Source organism: Brachyistius frenatus, unplaced genomic scaffold (assembly GCF_029030835.1).
Source record: "Brachyistius frenatus isolate BFR_SWC_R1_liver_20210118 unplaced genomic scaffold, ASM2903083v1 Contig_161, whole genome shotgun sequence".
Taxonomy (NCBI): domain Eukaryota; kingdom Metazoa; phylum Chordata; class Actinopteri; family Embiotocidae; genus Brachyistius; species Brachyistius frenatus.
This window is the reverse complement of record NW_027210760.1, coordinates 824,419-840,422: the sequence shown is the minus strand read 5'-3', so window position 1 is coordinate 840,422 and position 16,004 is coordinate 824,419. Positions and strand designations below refer to the sequence as shown.

Here is a 16,004-nt window from a genome sequence, read left to right as displayed (position 1 = left end):
TCATAGTTGGTGACTTTAACATTAATGTTGATGTGGACAATGACAGCCTCAGGGCTGCCTTCAGTTCATTTTTAGACTCGATGGATTTTTCTCATATCTCATGTCAATAAACCCAATGTTATGATCTGTTATGACCACATGCATTTGTTACTTCCAGGCTAGATTATTGTACTTTCTTGTTGTCAGGATGTCCAAATTACTTATTAAAGATCCTGCAGTTAATTCAAAATGCTGCAGTAAGAGTACTAACAGGATTTAACAGGAAAGATCGTATGTTTGTTTTGACTTTTTCCTTCTACTTTCAGCACGAGTATATACATTTCTCACTCATCAATGCATTACACTCATCGCTGATACAAGTCCCCTTCACAGCTTTTTTATTTCTTTATTTCAATAGGTATGTTTGTCTATTTAAAGTAAACTGAGCGTTGGCATCTAAACCTGTCCAGTCTACCCTCCTTTTTTCACAAGCATTGTCACTGTTGACAACAGTGGGAAGAAAAAACTCCCTTTTGACAAGAAGAAACCTCCTCCATGACCAGGCTCAGAGGTGGGTGGCCATCTGCCTTGACAAGATGTGGTTAGAGAAGAGCAGAGAGAGAAAAGCACAGCATAGTAAAACAACAAACAATTTACACTGGTTTGGTGTAAATCAGAAACAGAAGCATGCAACTCTGAAGCTAAAGATATCTGGAAAGGTACACGGAGAGAGGACAAAGGAAAAAAAATACCAGCTACTGAAGACAGAAGATAAAAAGTTAATGAGATTCAAGGATGGCATTTAAATGCATGGAGAGTGAAAGACAGAGTAGAGGGGAGGCGCTCAGTGCATCATGAGAGGTCCCCACAGCAGCCTCGGCTTGTAGCATAAATAATGGAATACATGCAATTGTAAGTTTCAGGGTCACCTAAGGCAGCCCTAACTATAAGCATTATTAAAAAGTAAATATTCAAAGTACAGACGGTATCTGTAATCTAAACTTGAAATCTGAATGCAGCCAGTAATGGGATGTCCTTAAACTAATGTAGGACTAGACCTGCCTTAACACCTCCTACTTCCTGGTTTTCAATTTATTTGACTGTGATTGTGGCTTATACAGCCCTGGTGCTGCTCCATTGCAAGGCCTTGTTTCATGTGCTGAGCTCTTCTGTATTGGTGTTGTGCAACCATCAGGCAGGAAAGACACTGAATGTTTCGTTTTGTTGTTTTTGTGTACCCTTTACGTGTGTTATCTCCATTTGTATTCGCTAGTTTTAGAGGGTTTCTGATGGTGCTCCTTTTTTTTGTTTTCCTTTTATTCCAGCCCTTTGTGGCACTTATTGCTGCTTCCACGGGAAGTACATTTTCAGATTATTGTGCATTTTATTTTTGCTCTTTCTTTCTGTAGGAGTGCTTTAGGACCATTGGGGGGGGGGGGGGGGGGTTGATGATTAAGCTTCTCACCTGTGCTTTGTGGTGGGGGGGGGGTAATTTATTGCACGTTCTTCACTAATTTAAATTGTTTGTATAAGTAAGCAATACAAATGTGGATGAATTCCTCATCTCATTTACCGCCATCTGTATTAGCCTAAAGAATCGGTGGCCTTTAGGCTGGATCTGCCTTGTACATTTGTACAGATCCTGTAAAGCACTTACACTGATCTCCTGATTCTTGAGTCATTCATTTGGTTCCAGTCTGTTTCGCTATCAGCATTGCAAAGAGTGAAAACACTTGTGGGTATAGACTCTGGCTGCGCAGAAGCAAAAATATGCTCAATGGATGATGCATTCCTTTTAATCAAACAGTGTAATAACTAAAATGAGTCTTCCTAAACCAGCTAAAACATTAAAATGCTGCCCATACTTTAATAATGTAGCAACAACATACTATTTAAAATATATTACAATAATGAGGCCCACTCTGCATGATGATAACTTTAGATACGTTAACTACATTTTCCTTATAATACTTATGTACTTTTACTTGGATCCAATATCACACAGTAAAATGACTTAAATAGAGCATCTGAATCCTTCCCCCATCAGTGTATCTTGCATTACACTGGTATTTTCAATTCAATGTCGATTTTAAATTGAAATGTCCTTTTGTTTTTTTATATTTTCATCATTGAATTATGCATTAGTAATAGCCAGAGACGAATTTTGACATATCACTGCACCAGCGGGATGAATGTTTGTATTTAAATTATATGATTTACATATCTGCTTACCTTTTTAGAGCTGCTTTTAATGTGATTAATGTTGCGTGTTTTTTTGTAAAGTGTATTTGAGTACCATGAAAAGTGCTATATAGCCTAAATAAAATATATTATCATTAATACTACTACTACTACTTCTACTGAGTCAGTGTTGTTAAACAATGCAATATGGGCTTCAACATGCCCAAGTGAGTCATAAAACTGCATTTATGATATATATTATCATTAATAGTACTACTACTATTTCTACTGAGTCAGTGTTGTTAAACAATGCAATATGGGCTTCAACATGCCCAAGTGAGTCAGAAAACTGCATTTAGTGTGGTGGGAGATGCCTACATGCAAATGTAGGGAAAGATCAGTGGACCATCTGACTCATTTTGCATTAAGCTATTAAATAATTCCTTTCCAAAAGTAGCGGACAACAGCTGTGTTGCTCTTCAAACACTCTTAACACGTGCAAAATGTGCACAGCATACTTGTTCATCAAATGGTCGATTTGTTCAGATTAATGTAGCCTATTTCTTATTCTGAGTAGGTGTGTTAAATCATTTTGATTTTTTTTTTTTTTTATCGCCCAAGAAACGGAAAATCAGCCAAACAAGTGGCAGAAAATTGAAAATACGGAGGCTGATCATCAGTGTAGAACTGGAGACGAGTAGACTCATGCCCATTGGTTTCAGGCAAATGTGGCGAGAAGACCGGAGCGGTCTGTGCTATAAAAGCAGCCTGTGTGAGAGCAGGGAGCGGAGTTCGTGGAGGATTGTACTTTGTCCATTGGCGCATCACAAACAACTGGAGTCCACACACAGATACGCACAGCGCAGCCATGAGTGAGGTAGGTGCTTTGTAGCAGGCTTGCAAAACGCATTTTCTGATGTATGTTGTCCTTGATCATCAAAGATTTTAAACAGGAAACTCTTATTTCAGCAGTTGCAGTAAAGTTATTAGGAGAAAAGAGAAATATTTGCGTCGCGCAAATAGTGTGTTGGATCTAAGGATCCTTCTACGCTGTGCTTTTCCAACAAGCCCTTTTATTAATAGCTTCAGCGATATTTTATGTTTGTACAGTGTGTGAATAGTAACTGATGTGCGTGACTACCCAATTGGAATATAAAATGAGTTGTGTTTATGCGCTTAACTGACAGTTTTGCTTTTTAAATGTTCTCATTCACCCAGATTTCTACATTTGACAAAACAACCGCCAGTCCTGGGTTAATGCTACTGGCGTTGACATCAATAAAATATGAATCGAAATAATGATCGTATAAATAATACAAGTTCTTCAATACTAATTGTTATGTAAATAGACACTTGAGCACCAAACCTGACCTGACAGTTACCCACTGTGTATTGGGTAATGTCCCTTCTGTCACTGTAATGTGCAGCTACAGAGTTTACTAAGATAAATAAAGGACTGAGAGGATGAAAAAGGGCTGCAAATGGGAATGATAATTGTCAGTTCTGGATAATCAGGATTTAATAGTCATAAAACTACAAACTAAATATTTTCTGGTGAATATGTATGTAATGTGGTGAACGTTGACATTTCAAACTGAAGCTCAATCCAGCATGAACACATGCTGGATGATGCAGAAGCGAAATTGACCTACACAGTTGGTTTATGGATCATTTGCTGAGTCAGAGCTATCACAACTTGCATGTGGACTTGAGAGAGTCGACCCAATGATAAAGTCAGAGTGGGGATTAGAAGAGAGAGTCTTCACTGGCAAGAGCACATCCTTTAGTCACTGCATTATTCAAGGATTGCTGCTAACTCAGAGAAATAAAATATTCTCAGTGTGCACAGGGGATCACAGCCTTCAATAAGACTTTATCACAAGTTTGTTCAGCCCAGGATTGACATAACATGTACCGCACAGTGCTGTAAGCCTGCTTTTAATTTGCCTCCTGCTATATACTGTCTCCCAATAGTAGCAGAATGGAATCCACTGTTCAGCTTCTTTATGTGAAGCATTGCCGTGGTTTCAGGATGGGGGTGTTCCCTCTTGATCATTACGGCGACAACATGTAAACTGCTTTGAACACCAGTTGTAACTTCCATCCTCATGAATCTTTTATTGCTGACTTGGGATGTCTTTTTTGTACAGTGTCACACACATCACAGTCATTTTGTCGACTTCTCTCTTACCCTCTTGTGTAATGCTTACAGAGTGAGGATAGCATCACATGAATAAGACATTACAAAGTGGAAAATCGGGAAATTCCGCTGCATCTCATGCCTTTGGATTCACATGTTTATGAGTAGCCAAGACCCGGTTTGTTGCTTTGAATGAATCATTTAATAAAAATCAATGGTGGCCTCCACCTCTACCTCCACACTCCGCTCCTCTTTTTTAACCTTCGTTGTGTTCAGACTCCACAACAGTTTGAGTGCTCATCAGGACAACTGGAACTCTCATCAATATCAGAAGAGATTTACTTTTCTGTTGAATTATTAAAATATGAGTGTCGAGACAAATGACCTTGAGATCTTGCTTAATTACAGATCAGTCACTGCCTATTTTAGAGCCGGCTATGTCATGGCAATATATTGCCACTTACTCAACGTACTATACGTACCATAAGTAGTACAGAGCAGTCCATTGAATCCAAACTGCTTCACAGCCAGAGAGCACACACATTATCCACCGTCAGAATAACTGGTGGATTTTGCTATGATTAACATGAAAACAATTAGGCCATAACAGAGCCTCTACAGGGTTGTTCTTGCTTGGTTTGATTCATCTTTTCATCAACAAACATCAGGCAGTTTAAGGCTGAAAATATACTTTATTTAAACTACATGTTCGTGTGTTGTTGATGGCTTCCTCACATAGTCTATACTTTGCCTGTTTGGAGCATTGGTTGTGCACGTCCTCAAAAATGAACATAACGCATATGCAAGGTGCATTATATACATTATGGTAAGAAGTCCAAAACCATTACTTCTGTGCACGGTGTAAAAGGCTGGTAACAGAGATGATAGATTGTTTTGTTTTCCTTGTGATTTCAGAATCAGCAAAGTAGTGACCACCCTAAACGTAAATCAGTTGTGTGAACTTAAATCAGTTCCACTTTTCAGTTTTTCAACAACAGATAATGATTTCATTTTCCTGTTTCCCAGCAGGAGATGCACCTAGAATACTCAACAAAGTCCCAACCATGCAAACATCAATTTCCTTTTTGTATTTTTATTCTTCTGCACTAAGGTCGAGGCCACTGTGACCCCAATTAAACACAGTCACATGAACATGACATCTACAGAATGCCTGGACTGAATTTCTTCAAATGTCACACAATTGTTCACTTGGCCTCAAGGTTGAACTGATTAGTGGTCAAAAGTAAAAGTTACGTGACCTCATGCCCCTCTCATCCGTCTATTCTAATCTCATTCATAGGTTTAGCAATGATTTCTTTCAGTTTCTTTCAGCAAGTGCTGATATTTGACAACATGCTGCCATCACTACAATGAAACCTGACGATGATGGTGGATCAATATCCTGAGTCCAGTCTTGACATGCTTTAGTGTCATGGTTTTTATCCAGGTTCTTCTTATTTTTTTTTTTATCCCTGTCTCACTTCGCCTACCCACCTGAGGTCCCCTGTGTGTCTCTGTGCGTCGTTCAGTCCCTCTCTTTGTCCTACCTCAGTGTTGCTCTCCCTTTTTTTAGGTAATTTTTTTATGTCTTGTTTCCTTGTGTTTTATGTTGAGCTTCTAACCCTGTAGACAAGGGCTAACTCATTGCTCATTGCACAACCTCTACACAGTTGATAATGACTGACAGTTCACTTCACTGTAGCAATGTTACCACATTTCTAAATATCAATATCATTCAAGCAATAGAATTGGAAACAAGGTTTTTCTCTTATGTCTCTTTAATTCTGCTGCAGTTAAATTGCAGCACACTGTGTGCTTGACATTAGATTTTTTTTTTTATTTGACTGGCCTTTGGAATGTAAAGTCTTTTGCATGGAGACAAACCACTTTCAGTATATTGGTGGGAGACTGTACAGCATGTGAATAATCAAATGGTAATCCTTCAGTTGCTAGTTTAAAATTAGTTTGAAAATGCAATTATTGAAAGATCGCCAAAGGTGGTCGTCAAAGGAATATTCTGTTTTAATGCTTCAATCAAAGCATCAACATTTAAGTGGTCTCTTGCAGTTTTCACCTACCCTTAACTTTAATTACACTGAGAGTGGTGGCGATAGTGGATACTTGGCAAAGCCATTTGTTTCATCATCCAAAGTGCGCCTTATTAAATTAATGAGATAAGGGTGTTCAAAATTGCATACCACTGTAAAAAGCACAGCAAGCTTTTTTCGGAAAAGTGGTCAGGTATTGATTTTCCTATAAACCCTTTTCTTTGCTGACTAAAGACTGAAAGTGATTGAGATGCGGACCTAAGTACCGATTAAAAAAAAAAAAAAGTCTGGAAAAAATTCTATGTCTGGAAGAAATGTTTGCAGATCTTTACAGGCATGTTTATTTACTGTGACCTTTTTTCTCACTTATTGACCATAATTTTGCATCTTCAATTCCCCATGATTTGTCAAAAAGCGTAACCCTAATCCTGCTTTAAACAATGAACAGAGATGACATTGAAATAATCTGTAATCCATCTAAACTATATAGCAGGCTTTGGTGGTGCATTGATTTGCTGTAATCCGGTCACTGGGGTAATCCAGGTTTCAGCCACACTTTACAGATAGAAAATAAACTAACAAGACTGAGTCAGTGCTAGAGTAGCATTATTATCTTCCGCACTCAACTTTAGAGATGGGTTGTGAAAAAAAGCAGGCTCTTTAAATGCCACACCTAATTTAGTAGGGGGAATGCACAAAATGTCACAAGGACGAGACATTCTGCCTTTATAATACACTTGAGACCATCGCCTGAATCCATCTGCAATATTACATACAGTCAATTGTGGAAATATGAGACAGTAGATTTATCTTTCAGGAGGTAAAACCCTCACATCATCCATATGTCCTTGAAGATTACTTTTCAAGTTACAGTACAGGATCCTACCTTACATGCAATGACAATAAAAGCAGACTACTGTCTACTTAGCCTTCATCAGTTTGAAATAAGAATAAAACAACCTTTAAATCATCATAGAAGAGGTATTAAGAACCATTATCACCAGGAATTAACAATGAAATTATGATTTCTTTTGCCAAAAAATGAATTGTTTTTGGCTTAAGATGTAGGAATTTTGCATCACACCACATTATTAGCAGAAGCTGATTGGTTTTGAATGGTCACACTTAACAATAATGTTTAGTCATTTTAAGAGTCAGTTATTTTGTAGATAATTAATAAGTGATATGTCAAATATGTTTTGTATGTCAATAAATGATCATAAACAGATGATTAGTAATGGTAAATAGGGAATAGTTGATATATAAAAAACACTTTTTTATAATCATTAAAAAATGTGATATTTCACTAATCAGTTGTAAGTCTATAGTACTTGTTCATCATTCATTAGTGCTACCTTTTAAATTGCAGGGGTGTTTCTGTTTCTGGAGTGGGATGTGAGCTCAATCTGATCCCTGTTGACTTCTGAAGACAGATTATAGTAATTTAGTGCAACAGAGCAGTAAAATGTTTTTTATGTCTTCAGAGTGTTTACAGTTGCTTTTTATAAAAGAGTAAAGGAATATTGTGTGCAGTGAGATGTATGCTGCCATGTTTTTTTACTTAAAGCTCTAGCTGGAACGCTGACTGTTCCTTTTATACATTATAATGATGTTGCTGCACAAGTTTACGTGAGCTTCTCCACTGGCTGCTGCAAATCTGTTAAGGTTTAAATTTGATCCTACCTCAACACCAATACAATGGAAGTGCAGTGTTTTCTGTTTAACAGTCAAGTATGCATTTGTTTCCATTAAAAAAAGAAAAACCCATAAATTTCTATAAAATAATTTGAATAAATTCTGTATTTAATATATAAAAAAAAACTGACTTGGCTTTTAATTTGATTCAACAGAATATTTCAAATAATAAAACTGAAAATGAAAAAGTTGATGGGACCCTTAAACCAATATTTTTGTTGCACAACCTTCAGATGAAATCACTGCAAATAAATGACTTCTGTAACTCACTTTACCTGTCAGTAGTTTCAAACTGCAGCAGCCAAGGAACCTTCAGCTGTTGCTGAAGAAAAGTTTTTTTTTTTCATTAAATACCATGCTGTTGGGTAGAAGTGGTCAGTATGTTTACTGTGTGCAGTAAATAAAGGGTAGAAAAACATGTCCATTTCTGGATAAAATAATTAAAACCATCAGATATGTTTGCAGATGATGCATTCATAGGCAATGACTATTTCCACTAAATGCAGAACGGCAGTTTGCAGTTTGAGAAAACACAAGTATGGCACAAGTAAAAACTACTAAGGGAAGTACACCATTTTAAACACAGCCCTAGTTTTTTGATTCAATAAGTGCTGATGTTTAACAAAACAACAATGTTCCTTTTGTAAACGTGGTCGTATCAAAGCTGTAAATATTTCAGTTTGATATCATCACTAAGTCACAATAAATAAGCTATCCAAAAATGTTTTTTTTTAAATTGATTATAGTGAGAATAATTTTTAGAAAAGAGTATAGTCCATCATTGTGCCATCCTAGGCCCATTCAGTGAATCATCCTTCAGCAGTGTCACTCATTGTACGCTGTCATTGTCATCCCTGTTTCCAGTTTGGTGGTGGGGAAGCTGCAATGGATGGTGCTTGGATGAGCTGTCTGTGACCTAGTTTTGCTTTCTCCTCGTTAAATTGTTAATAGATCCTGAGTGCAGCATGGAGTCTCTCTGGGGAGCCCAAGCTGCCATGAGAAACAAAAATAGCCCCCCCACACACTGGCAAGATAATTTATTTACTTTACCAATTTCCTCCATGTGCACTGTAACCTGCAAGGGTAGAGTTCTATAAAATTGATAAGTAAGGGAAAACAGACTTTATATGAGCATTATATCAGGAAGCAGTGATGGAAACATCACATCTTTAGGAAGTGAACTTCCACTGAATAAACTGAACTGCAATAAAATAAAACTCAAATGGTTAAATGCAACATTTTACTGATTGTCAAGATAATGCATTCTAAGACTGTTTCAGCACAGAACACAATCTCTAACTTCTGGTCCAAAGTGTAGCAAAACAGTACAACACATTTTAAGATGTTTAAAAAGCTTTTTGCTCAATTACAAGCTGTTAAATTAATCCATGTAACCTTTGGTTAAGGGTTATCATTATTTTCTTTTGTTCATGTGTGTAATGTTGGTAACAAGAACTTCCTGGACCTCAATGCCCTTTTGGTATTGACACCACCTTCACTGCGCTAGTGCAGTACTTTTTGTTGCAGCAGAGGATATGTACCTCGGAAGGCTTAATAGAATCAATAGAATGACGGCGTCTCTTCAATGGACCATCTGACCTGTCGTCGTCATTATGGCTCCGTCATTGACCCCTTTGTATTTTCTATATTTACATGCTGCCATTAGCACAAACTGTCTGACAACTGTTTGTCTCTCTGACATAAAGTGTTGGATGTCCCAGATTTTCCCGAACCTAAATGAAAATGAATTAGAATTGATTCTATTAAGCCTTCCTAGGTACATATCCTCCGCTGCAACAAAAAGTACTGCACTGGCGCAGTGACTGCAGAGTAGAGACATTCAGTTCATGTACTAATTAAAACTAGATTAACTACAATGTATTACCATTGTCTGAACAAATTATTCCCTCGTTCAAATTCTATTACACACAGATATAATCATAATCATATAACTCATGCAGTCATAAATGGCTGTTGAGCTGTAAACTTTGTACAGTGGTTGTAAACCTAAATATAACAGCTAAACTATCAACATTCTGAGCATGAGGACAGGAGATCTGTAGATCTGCTGAATACTGGACTACATGGAAGTATCTGAGCTTGTCAATTGTTGCAATTGCCCTCTAAGAAACAGTTTTGTATTATAATTCATCACATGCGCTGCACTGAGAATATTTCCTACCTCTCACCATGCTTTGAAATTAATTTGTGGGAAAACTATTGGCGATGGGACACCGTTTCCTGATTTAGGCCAATATAATGATGGTATTTTTACATGAATTGCTTGTTACTGCAGCTTAAATGTACATTGTTACATTACACATCTTTTAACCCAGTGTGAATCCAGCAGGTTCTATTGGTTGTTCCAAATCCTACATTAAACATGTTTCATTCCCGATTGGCTGCTCCAAAATGTAGATTTAAAAGAGTTTTCTGTCATCAGTGCTCTCAGAGTTCAGAGACCTGCCTGAGAGGCTTAGCATGGGCAAATCTCATCATTCAAATCCCCCTTCAAAACTCTTCTCTGCGGACTTGGTTTTATGTAATCATTTAATTTCACTTTCCTTTTATGATTCTTTATACTTCTGCTGTTAAAAATCCTCTGTAACGCATTTTACAAAGATTTCCAATTGTGGTACATCTAAAAGTGCTGTAAACGTTCTTCCTTATCTTCAGTTTTTCTAATTATACATAGAAGGTCCTGTGGCACCTGTTCCTTTGCCAGTATTAATCATCCTAATAGCAGGCTTCTCAGCTTGGTGTCCCTTGCCAGTTTCTGTGCCATGCGTGATCCTTAAAGTCAAGGTCACAGCTGAGGTGTGAGGGTTAATGAAAAGTGGACAGCCACAGGAGTTAAGATGTGCTGACTTGTTGTCGAGCTCATGCTTGCATGCATCATTCTGAATCATTCTGAATCTGTTGACCACTTTTCACTCATTTGAAATAATCCTGCATCATCATTTGTACTCTGTCTTTGCCATAAGAAGACTGAACGTATGAGTTCTGGGTCTATGATGTGGGAGCGAGGGACCCAGCAGCGTTCCTCTGGCCCGTACCCTTCCCACTTGAGGAGGTACTGGTAACCCCTACCTCGTCGACGGACATCCAAGAGACGGTTTACCGTGTAAACTAGCCTTCGATGAGTCGGGGGGAGGGGAGGGGGTGGAGGGGGTTCGGCCGGAGGGTTCAGAGGACTTGAGTGTACAGGTTTTAGTAGAGATACATGAAAGACCGGGTGAATTCTCATGGACTGAGGGAGTTCGAGTTTGACGGTGACTGGGTTGATGATGGATATGATGGGGAATGGGCCGATGTTCCTGGGTGAGAGCTTCTTCGATTCCGTACGGAGGGGAATGTCTTTAGTGGAGAGCCAGACTTGTTGACCGGGACGGTAGTCGGGAGCGGGGGTGCGACGGCGGTCAGCCAGGCATTTATTTTGCTTGGATGACTGTAGTAGAGCGGCCCGAGTCTCCCTCCAGGCCCTCCTGTACCGTCTCAATTGTCTTTGAACCGAGGGGACTGCCACCTGGGTCTCTTGGCTGGGAAAGAGCGGGGGCTGGTAGCTGAGGGAGGCTTCAAAGGGAGAGAGTCCGGTCGCCGCTGAGGTGTGACTGTTATGCGCATACTCCACCCAGGGGAGGAGGCGGCTCCAGGTAGCCGGGTTAGCTGCTGTCACGCAACGAAGAATGGCCTCCAGCCCCTGATTTAATCTCTCCGTTGGTTTGAGGGTGGAAACCCCCTCGGGTGGTGGCACCGAGGGATTGACAGACAAGTATTGACATACTTGGGAGGTAAATTGGGGACCCCGATCTGACACAATATCGGCCGGAATTCCATGGGGTCGAAAAACATGTTGAATCATCAGGTTGGCGGTTTCCTTTGAAGACGGGAGTTTAGGCAGGGGAATGAAATGGGCTGCTTTAGAGAAGCGGTCCACCACGGGCAAGATGACCGTATTGTTCTCAGAGACACACAGGTGGAACCGTCCCAGCTGCATAGGTTCCTCCCGCGCCTGCGGAGGGAACGCCGGAGCAGGCGGGGTTTTCCGACTGTGACTGGGGCCCAAAACTGAACCGGAAGTGGCGGATCGGAAGTGGTGCGGGACTAATGGACTGGACCCGGGAGTCTGTAGTCTCTTTCACGAAGACGCTCCTGAATCCGATTAGCTAACCGTATGGCTAGAGAGATCAGGTCCTCCAATGTCATTTGCAATTGCAGCAGATGATCTCCGAGGAACGATTTGTAATCTTCTTCGTTCTGGTGAACGGAAGGTAGGCAGGAAACAAAAACGGCAGTCAGAACTGGAAACTCTCAATAATGAGACAGACGGATTTATGGGACGTGCTACCATGCAGGTGGACGGACTGACGACGAGCAGACGGCGAGACCGGGGTATTTGTATCCAGCTGGAGGTGATTAGGGAGATGAGGCAAAGCTATGCTGATGGAGAATGGTGAGTCAGAGGGCGGAGCTCGGAGGAGGGTACTGCGAGGAACACAAAACAAAACACCAGCACGTGGCAAACAACAAACAGACAGGTAAATGACACACACATGAGGAGAGGTGATTGGGGACAAAAATAGAAGAAAACACTAGGATCAGACAGGAATCCTCACATCTTGTGTCCAAAAAAGTTGGGACACTGTCTGAAATGCAAATAAAAACAGAATGCAATCATTTGCCAATCAAGTGAAACTATAATTAAATGAAAATAGACTAAATTCAATTCAATTCAATTCAATTTTATTTATATAGCGCCAAATCACAACACAGGTTATTTCATGGCACTTAACACATTAAAGTCCTTACAGCAAGACTTTACAATATTATACAGAGAAACCCAACAATTCAATAATTCCCACATAAGCTAGGAGAAAAAAAACCTCCTCTTTAAGGGAGAAAAACCTCCAACAGAGGGAAGAAAAACTCCCTCTTAACAGGAAGAAACCTCCGACAGAACCAGGCGCAGGGGCCATTTGCCTCGACCGGTTGGGGTGAGAGGAGAGCAGAGAGAGAAAAGGACAGCATAGATATACAAGAGAAGAACTGTTGGTGGAGATGACAAGCGCAGGGCAGAGACATGCAGCTCCATCACGGGACATCTGCAAAAGAAAGAACAGAAACTACGTGAGCGAGGGAACTGAATGGAGACAACAGATAATAAGCAAAAACTGGGAGAGAAAAAGATGGTGAGGTATGAGTCAGTTAAAGAGTAGGAGGAAAGAAAAGAAGCTCAGCATGTAACGAGGTCCCCCAGCAGCCTCGGCCTATAACAGCATAACTAAGGGTTGGTTCAGGTCTACCTGAGCCAGCCCTAACTATAGGCTTTATTAAAAAGGAGCATTTTGAGTCTAATCTTAAAGCTAGAGAGGGTTTCTGCCCCTCAAACACAAACTGGGAGCTGGTTCCACAGGAGAGGAGCCTGAAAAATGAAGGTAACTTTCACCAGAGCTGTTTCTGTGCTATGATGAACTCTAAAGCCTGACTGAAGATCTTCAAACAGATCATTCCTTTGTAAATGATCAAAAAGTGGATTTGCAACAACTTTTTCAAGGATTTTAGAAATAAACGTCAGGTTGGAAACTAAGCTAAAGACAACATAAAAGTCAAAACTGAGATATTTTATTGTTTTCTGAAAAAAATCTTTTTGAATTTGATGGTAGCAACAAAAAAGGGTTTTAAAAAATTGGGGACAGGGTAAACAAAAGACTGGAAAGGTCATGTAAGGCCAAAAGAGACAATTTGTCAAACACTTCACAACTAATTAGGTCAACACGTCAGTAACATGACTGGGTATAAACAGAGCATCCCAGAGGGGCAGAGTCTCTTGGCAGTTAAGATGGGCAGGTGTTCACCACTCTGTAAAAGACTGCATCTGCAAATAGTGCAAAAATTAAGAATACTGTTCCTCAATGTAAGATTGCAAAGAATTTGGGGATTTCATCACCTATGGTACAGAAAGAAATCTCTGTCAGCAAGGAAAAAGGCAGAAAACAAATATTAGATGGCCATGGTCGCTGGACCCTCGGGCAGGACTGCATTGAAAACAGACACGATTCTGGAGGGGAAATCACTGCTTGGGCTCAGGAACAGTGATGAAAAATTCACAAATACAGGTTAAAGCTCTACCATGCAAAGAGGAAGCCATATGATCCAGAAACACTGCAGCCTTTTTTGGACCCGAGGTCATTTAAAATGGACTGAGGCAAAGTAGAAAATTGTCCTGTGGTCTGACCATTGACTGAGTATAAAAGTGGACATAGCTTCTGGATCTGAAAAATGAGGCTGATGCAGAAGTGCCTTAAGCTGCAATACCACTAAGTTCCACTAGAAGTTGGCTCCATAAAGCATCATAGACTCCCATTCAACTAGTCTCATAAAATTCTAAGTGAATAACATTTCCCAAGGAGTTATTTTAATTGTGCTAGCTCACTAGTGCCTTATTGCTTATTGCTCAGCTTAAGATTTTTCTGGCCATCCATCTGAGAATGACCCAATCAATAATTAGAAAATAAGCTTCAAAACATTTTTTGGGGGGCATGTCTGTTTGACTGACAGGCCTATGGTGCAGTCATGTTATGGCTATTAGTGGGTGGGATGTAGTATTGCTGGGTTTTCAATAAGATCAAGTCCAATCCACAGCTCACTCCTCCCCATCTTGTCCAAATATGGTCACTTCTGGCTCCAAATCGACGCTGGCCAAAATCCGAACTTGAGCCTCCATCACAGCCGTTCACAAACCAATGGGTGACGTCACTGCTGGTTGCCATTTGTGTCTGACAATTCTAAATTTGTAATTCTTTTTGGAAATCATGGACGCCCCAATCATCAGGGATAAATAGGAGAGAGACTAGAAACATGAAAATTGGTCGGATTGTGGTGCTATAATTAAGGTCAAAAAATGTAATATTTGAAAGGCCACCCGCCACACACATTATGAGTCGGATGTCTGCCATAATAGATTTTTTGCCATTTTTTATATTTTGAAAAAAAAACAGGGAACTACCACATTTTTTGGAGATCATCAAAGAAAGCTGATTAAAACTTAGATAAAGCTTTTTGATATCTTATTTGGCTTTCAAGATATTGACCAATAACATTTACAAAGGGAGGGTCTTGGAAGGAAAATAGTTTATAACTTGTTAGTTATTTCTCTAGTCATCATAACTCCTGGTAGATACTGTATGTTCAGACCGTGTTTGGGAATAGGCCTTTCAAAGTATTATGAGCCTGACTTTAGGGGGCGCCACAAATGTGAAAAGTTTATATTTCCGTGTTGGCTGTACAGATGTGAATTACATTTGGTTGGAATGCTCTAGTTTCATGAGTCAGTCAATAGATACAATTTGGTAATTATTGATTAAAGTGTTTGTGGGTTAGTACAAGAAATAAAAATGTCCCATTTCAAACCTTTAAAAGTGAAAATAGATCACCTTTAGAGCTGCCATTTTTTCAGCATATCCACTGAAATCTATCAAAACTTTGGCTCACTGCAACCTGTAGTCAATTCAGAAGTCTGTTACTTTATATTTTTCAAAATATGCAAAAGAAATTAACATTTCATTTAAATGGGACCAAAATTGACTCTTGCATTCTTTAGATACTAGATATCAAATGCTATCAATGGGGTTCAGTTTGGTCAAATGGTATGTCCACAGTAACACTCTATCTCACTGTAATGTGTACTGTGTGCGTAAGATTTTTCAAAACACCAAATGTTTGCTCAAACTTTAACTAAATATTTGACAGTATACAAGACATCATCACAAGATGTGTGATTTAAAAAAATAAAATCTGAATTTTATCACCAATGTTTTGACTGTTGGAAGGGTTTTAAGTTTAAACAGTTGATTGGTGCTTTTGGGCATATTGTTCATTATGCTCCATCTTATTCCTGCTCAATTTCCCGTGAGTTTGAAAGAGCTACAGACATTAAACCTTTTACTATAACTAGGGCTTAT

The 16,004-nt window shown here is 39.3% G+C and overlaps 1 protein-coding gene across 1 annotated transcript in view; it reads left to right on the top strand.

Annotated features, from left to right (window-relative positions):
- The first annotated feature begins 2,849 nt into the window (after positions 1-2,849).
- The window catches only part of LOC138631618 (calmodulin regulator protein PCP4-like), a 29,421-nt gene continuing 16,266 nt past the window's right edge, over positions 2,850-16,004 (top strand). The window contains exon 1 of the mRNA XM_069716674.1: positions 2,850-3,037. Coding sequence (XP_069572775.1) covers positions 3,029-3,037 — 9 coding nt within the window. The 5' untranslated portion in view covers positions 2,850-3,028. The remainder of the gene's footprint in view (positions 3,038-16,004) is intronic.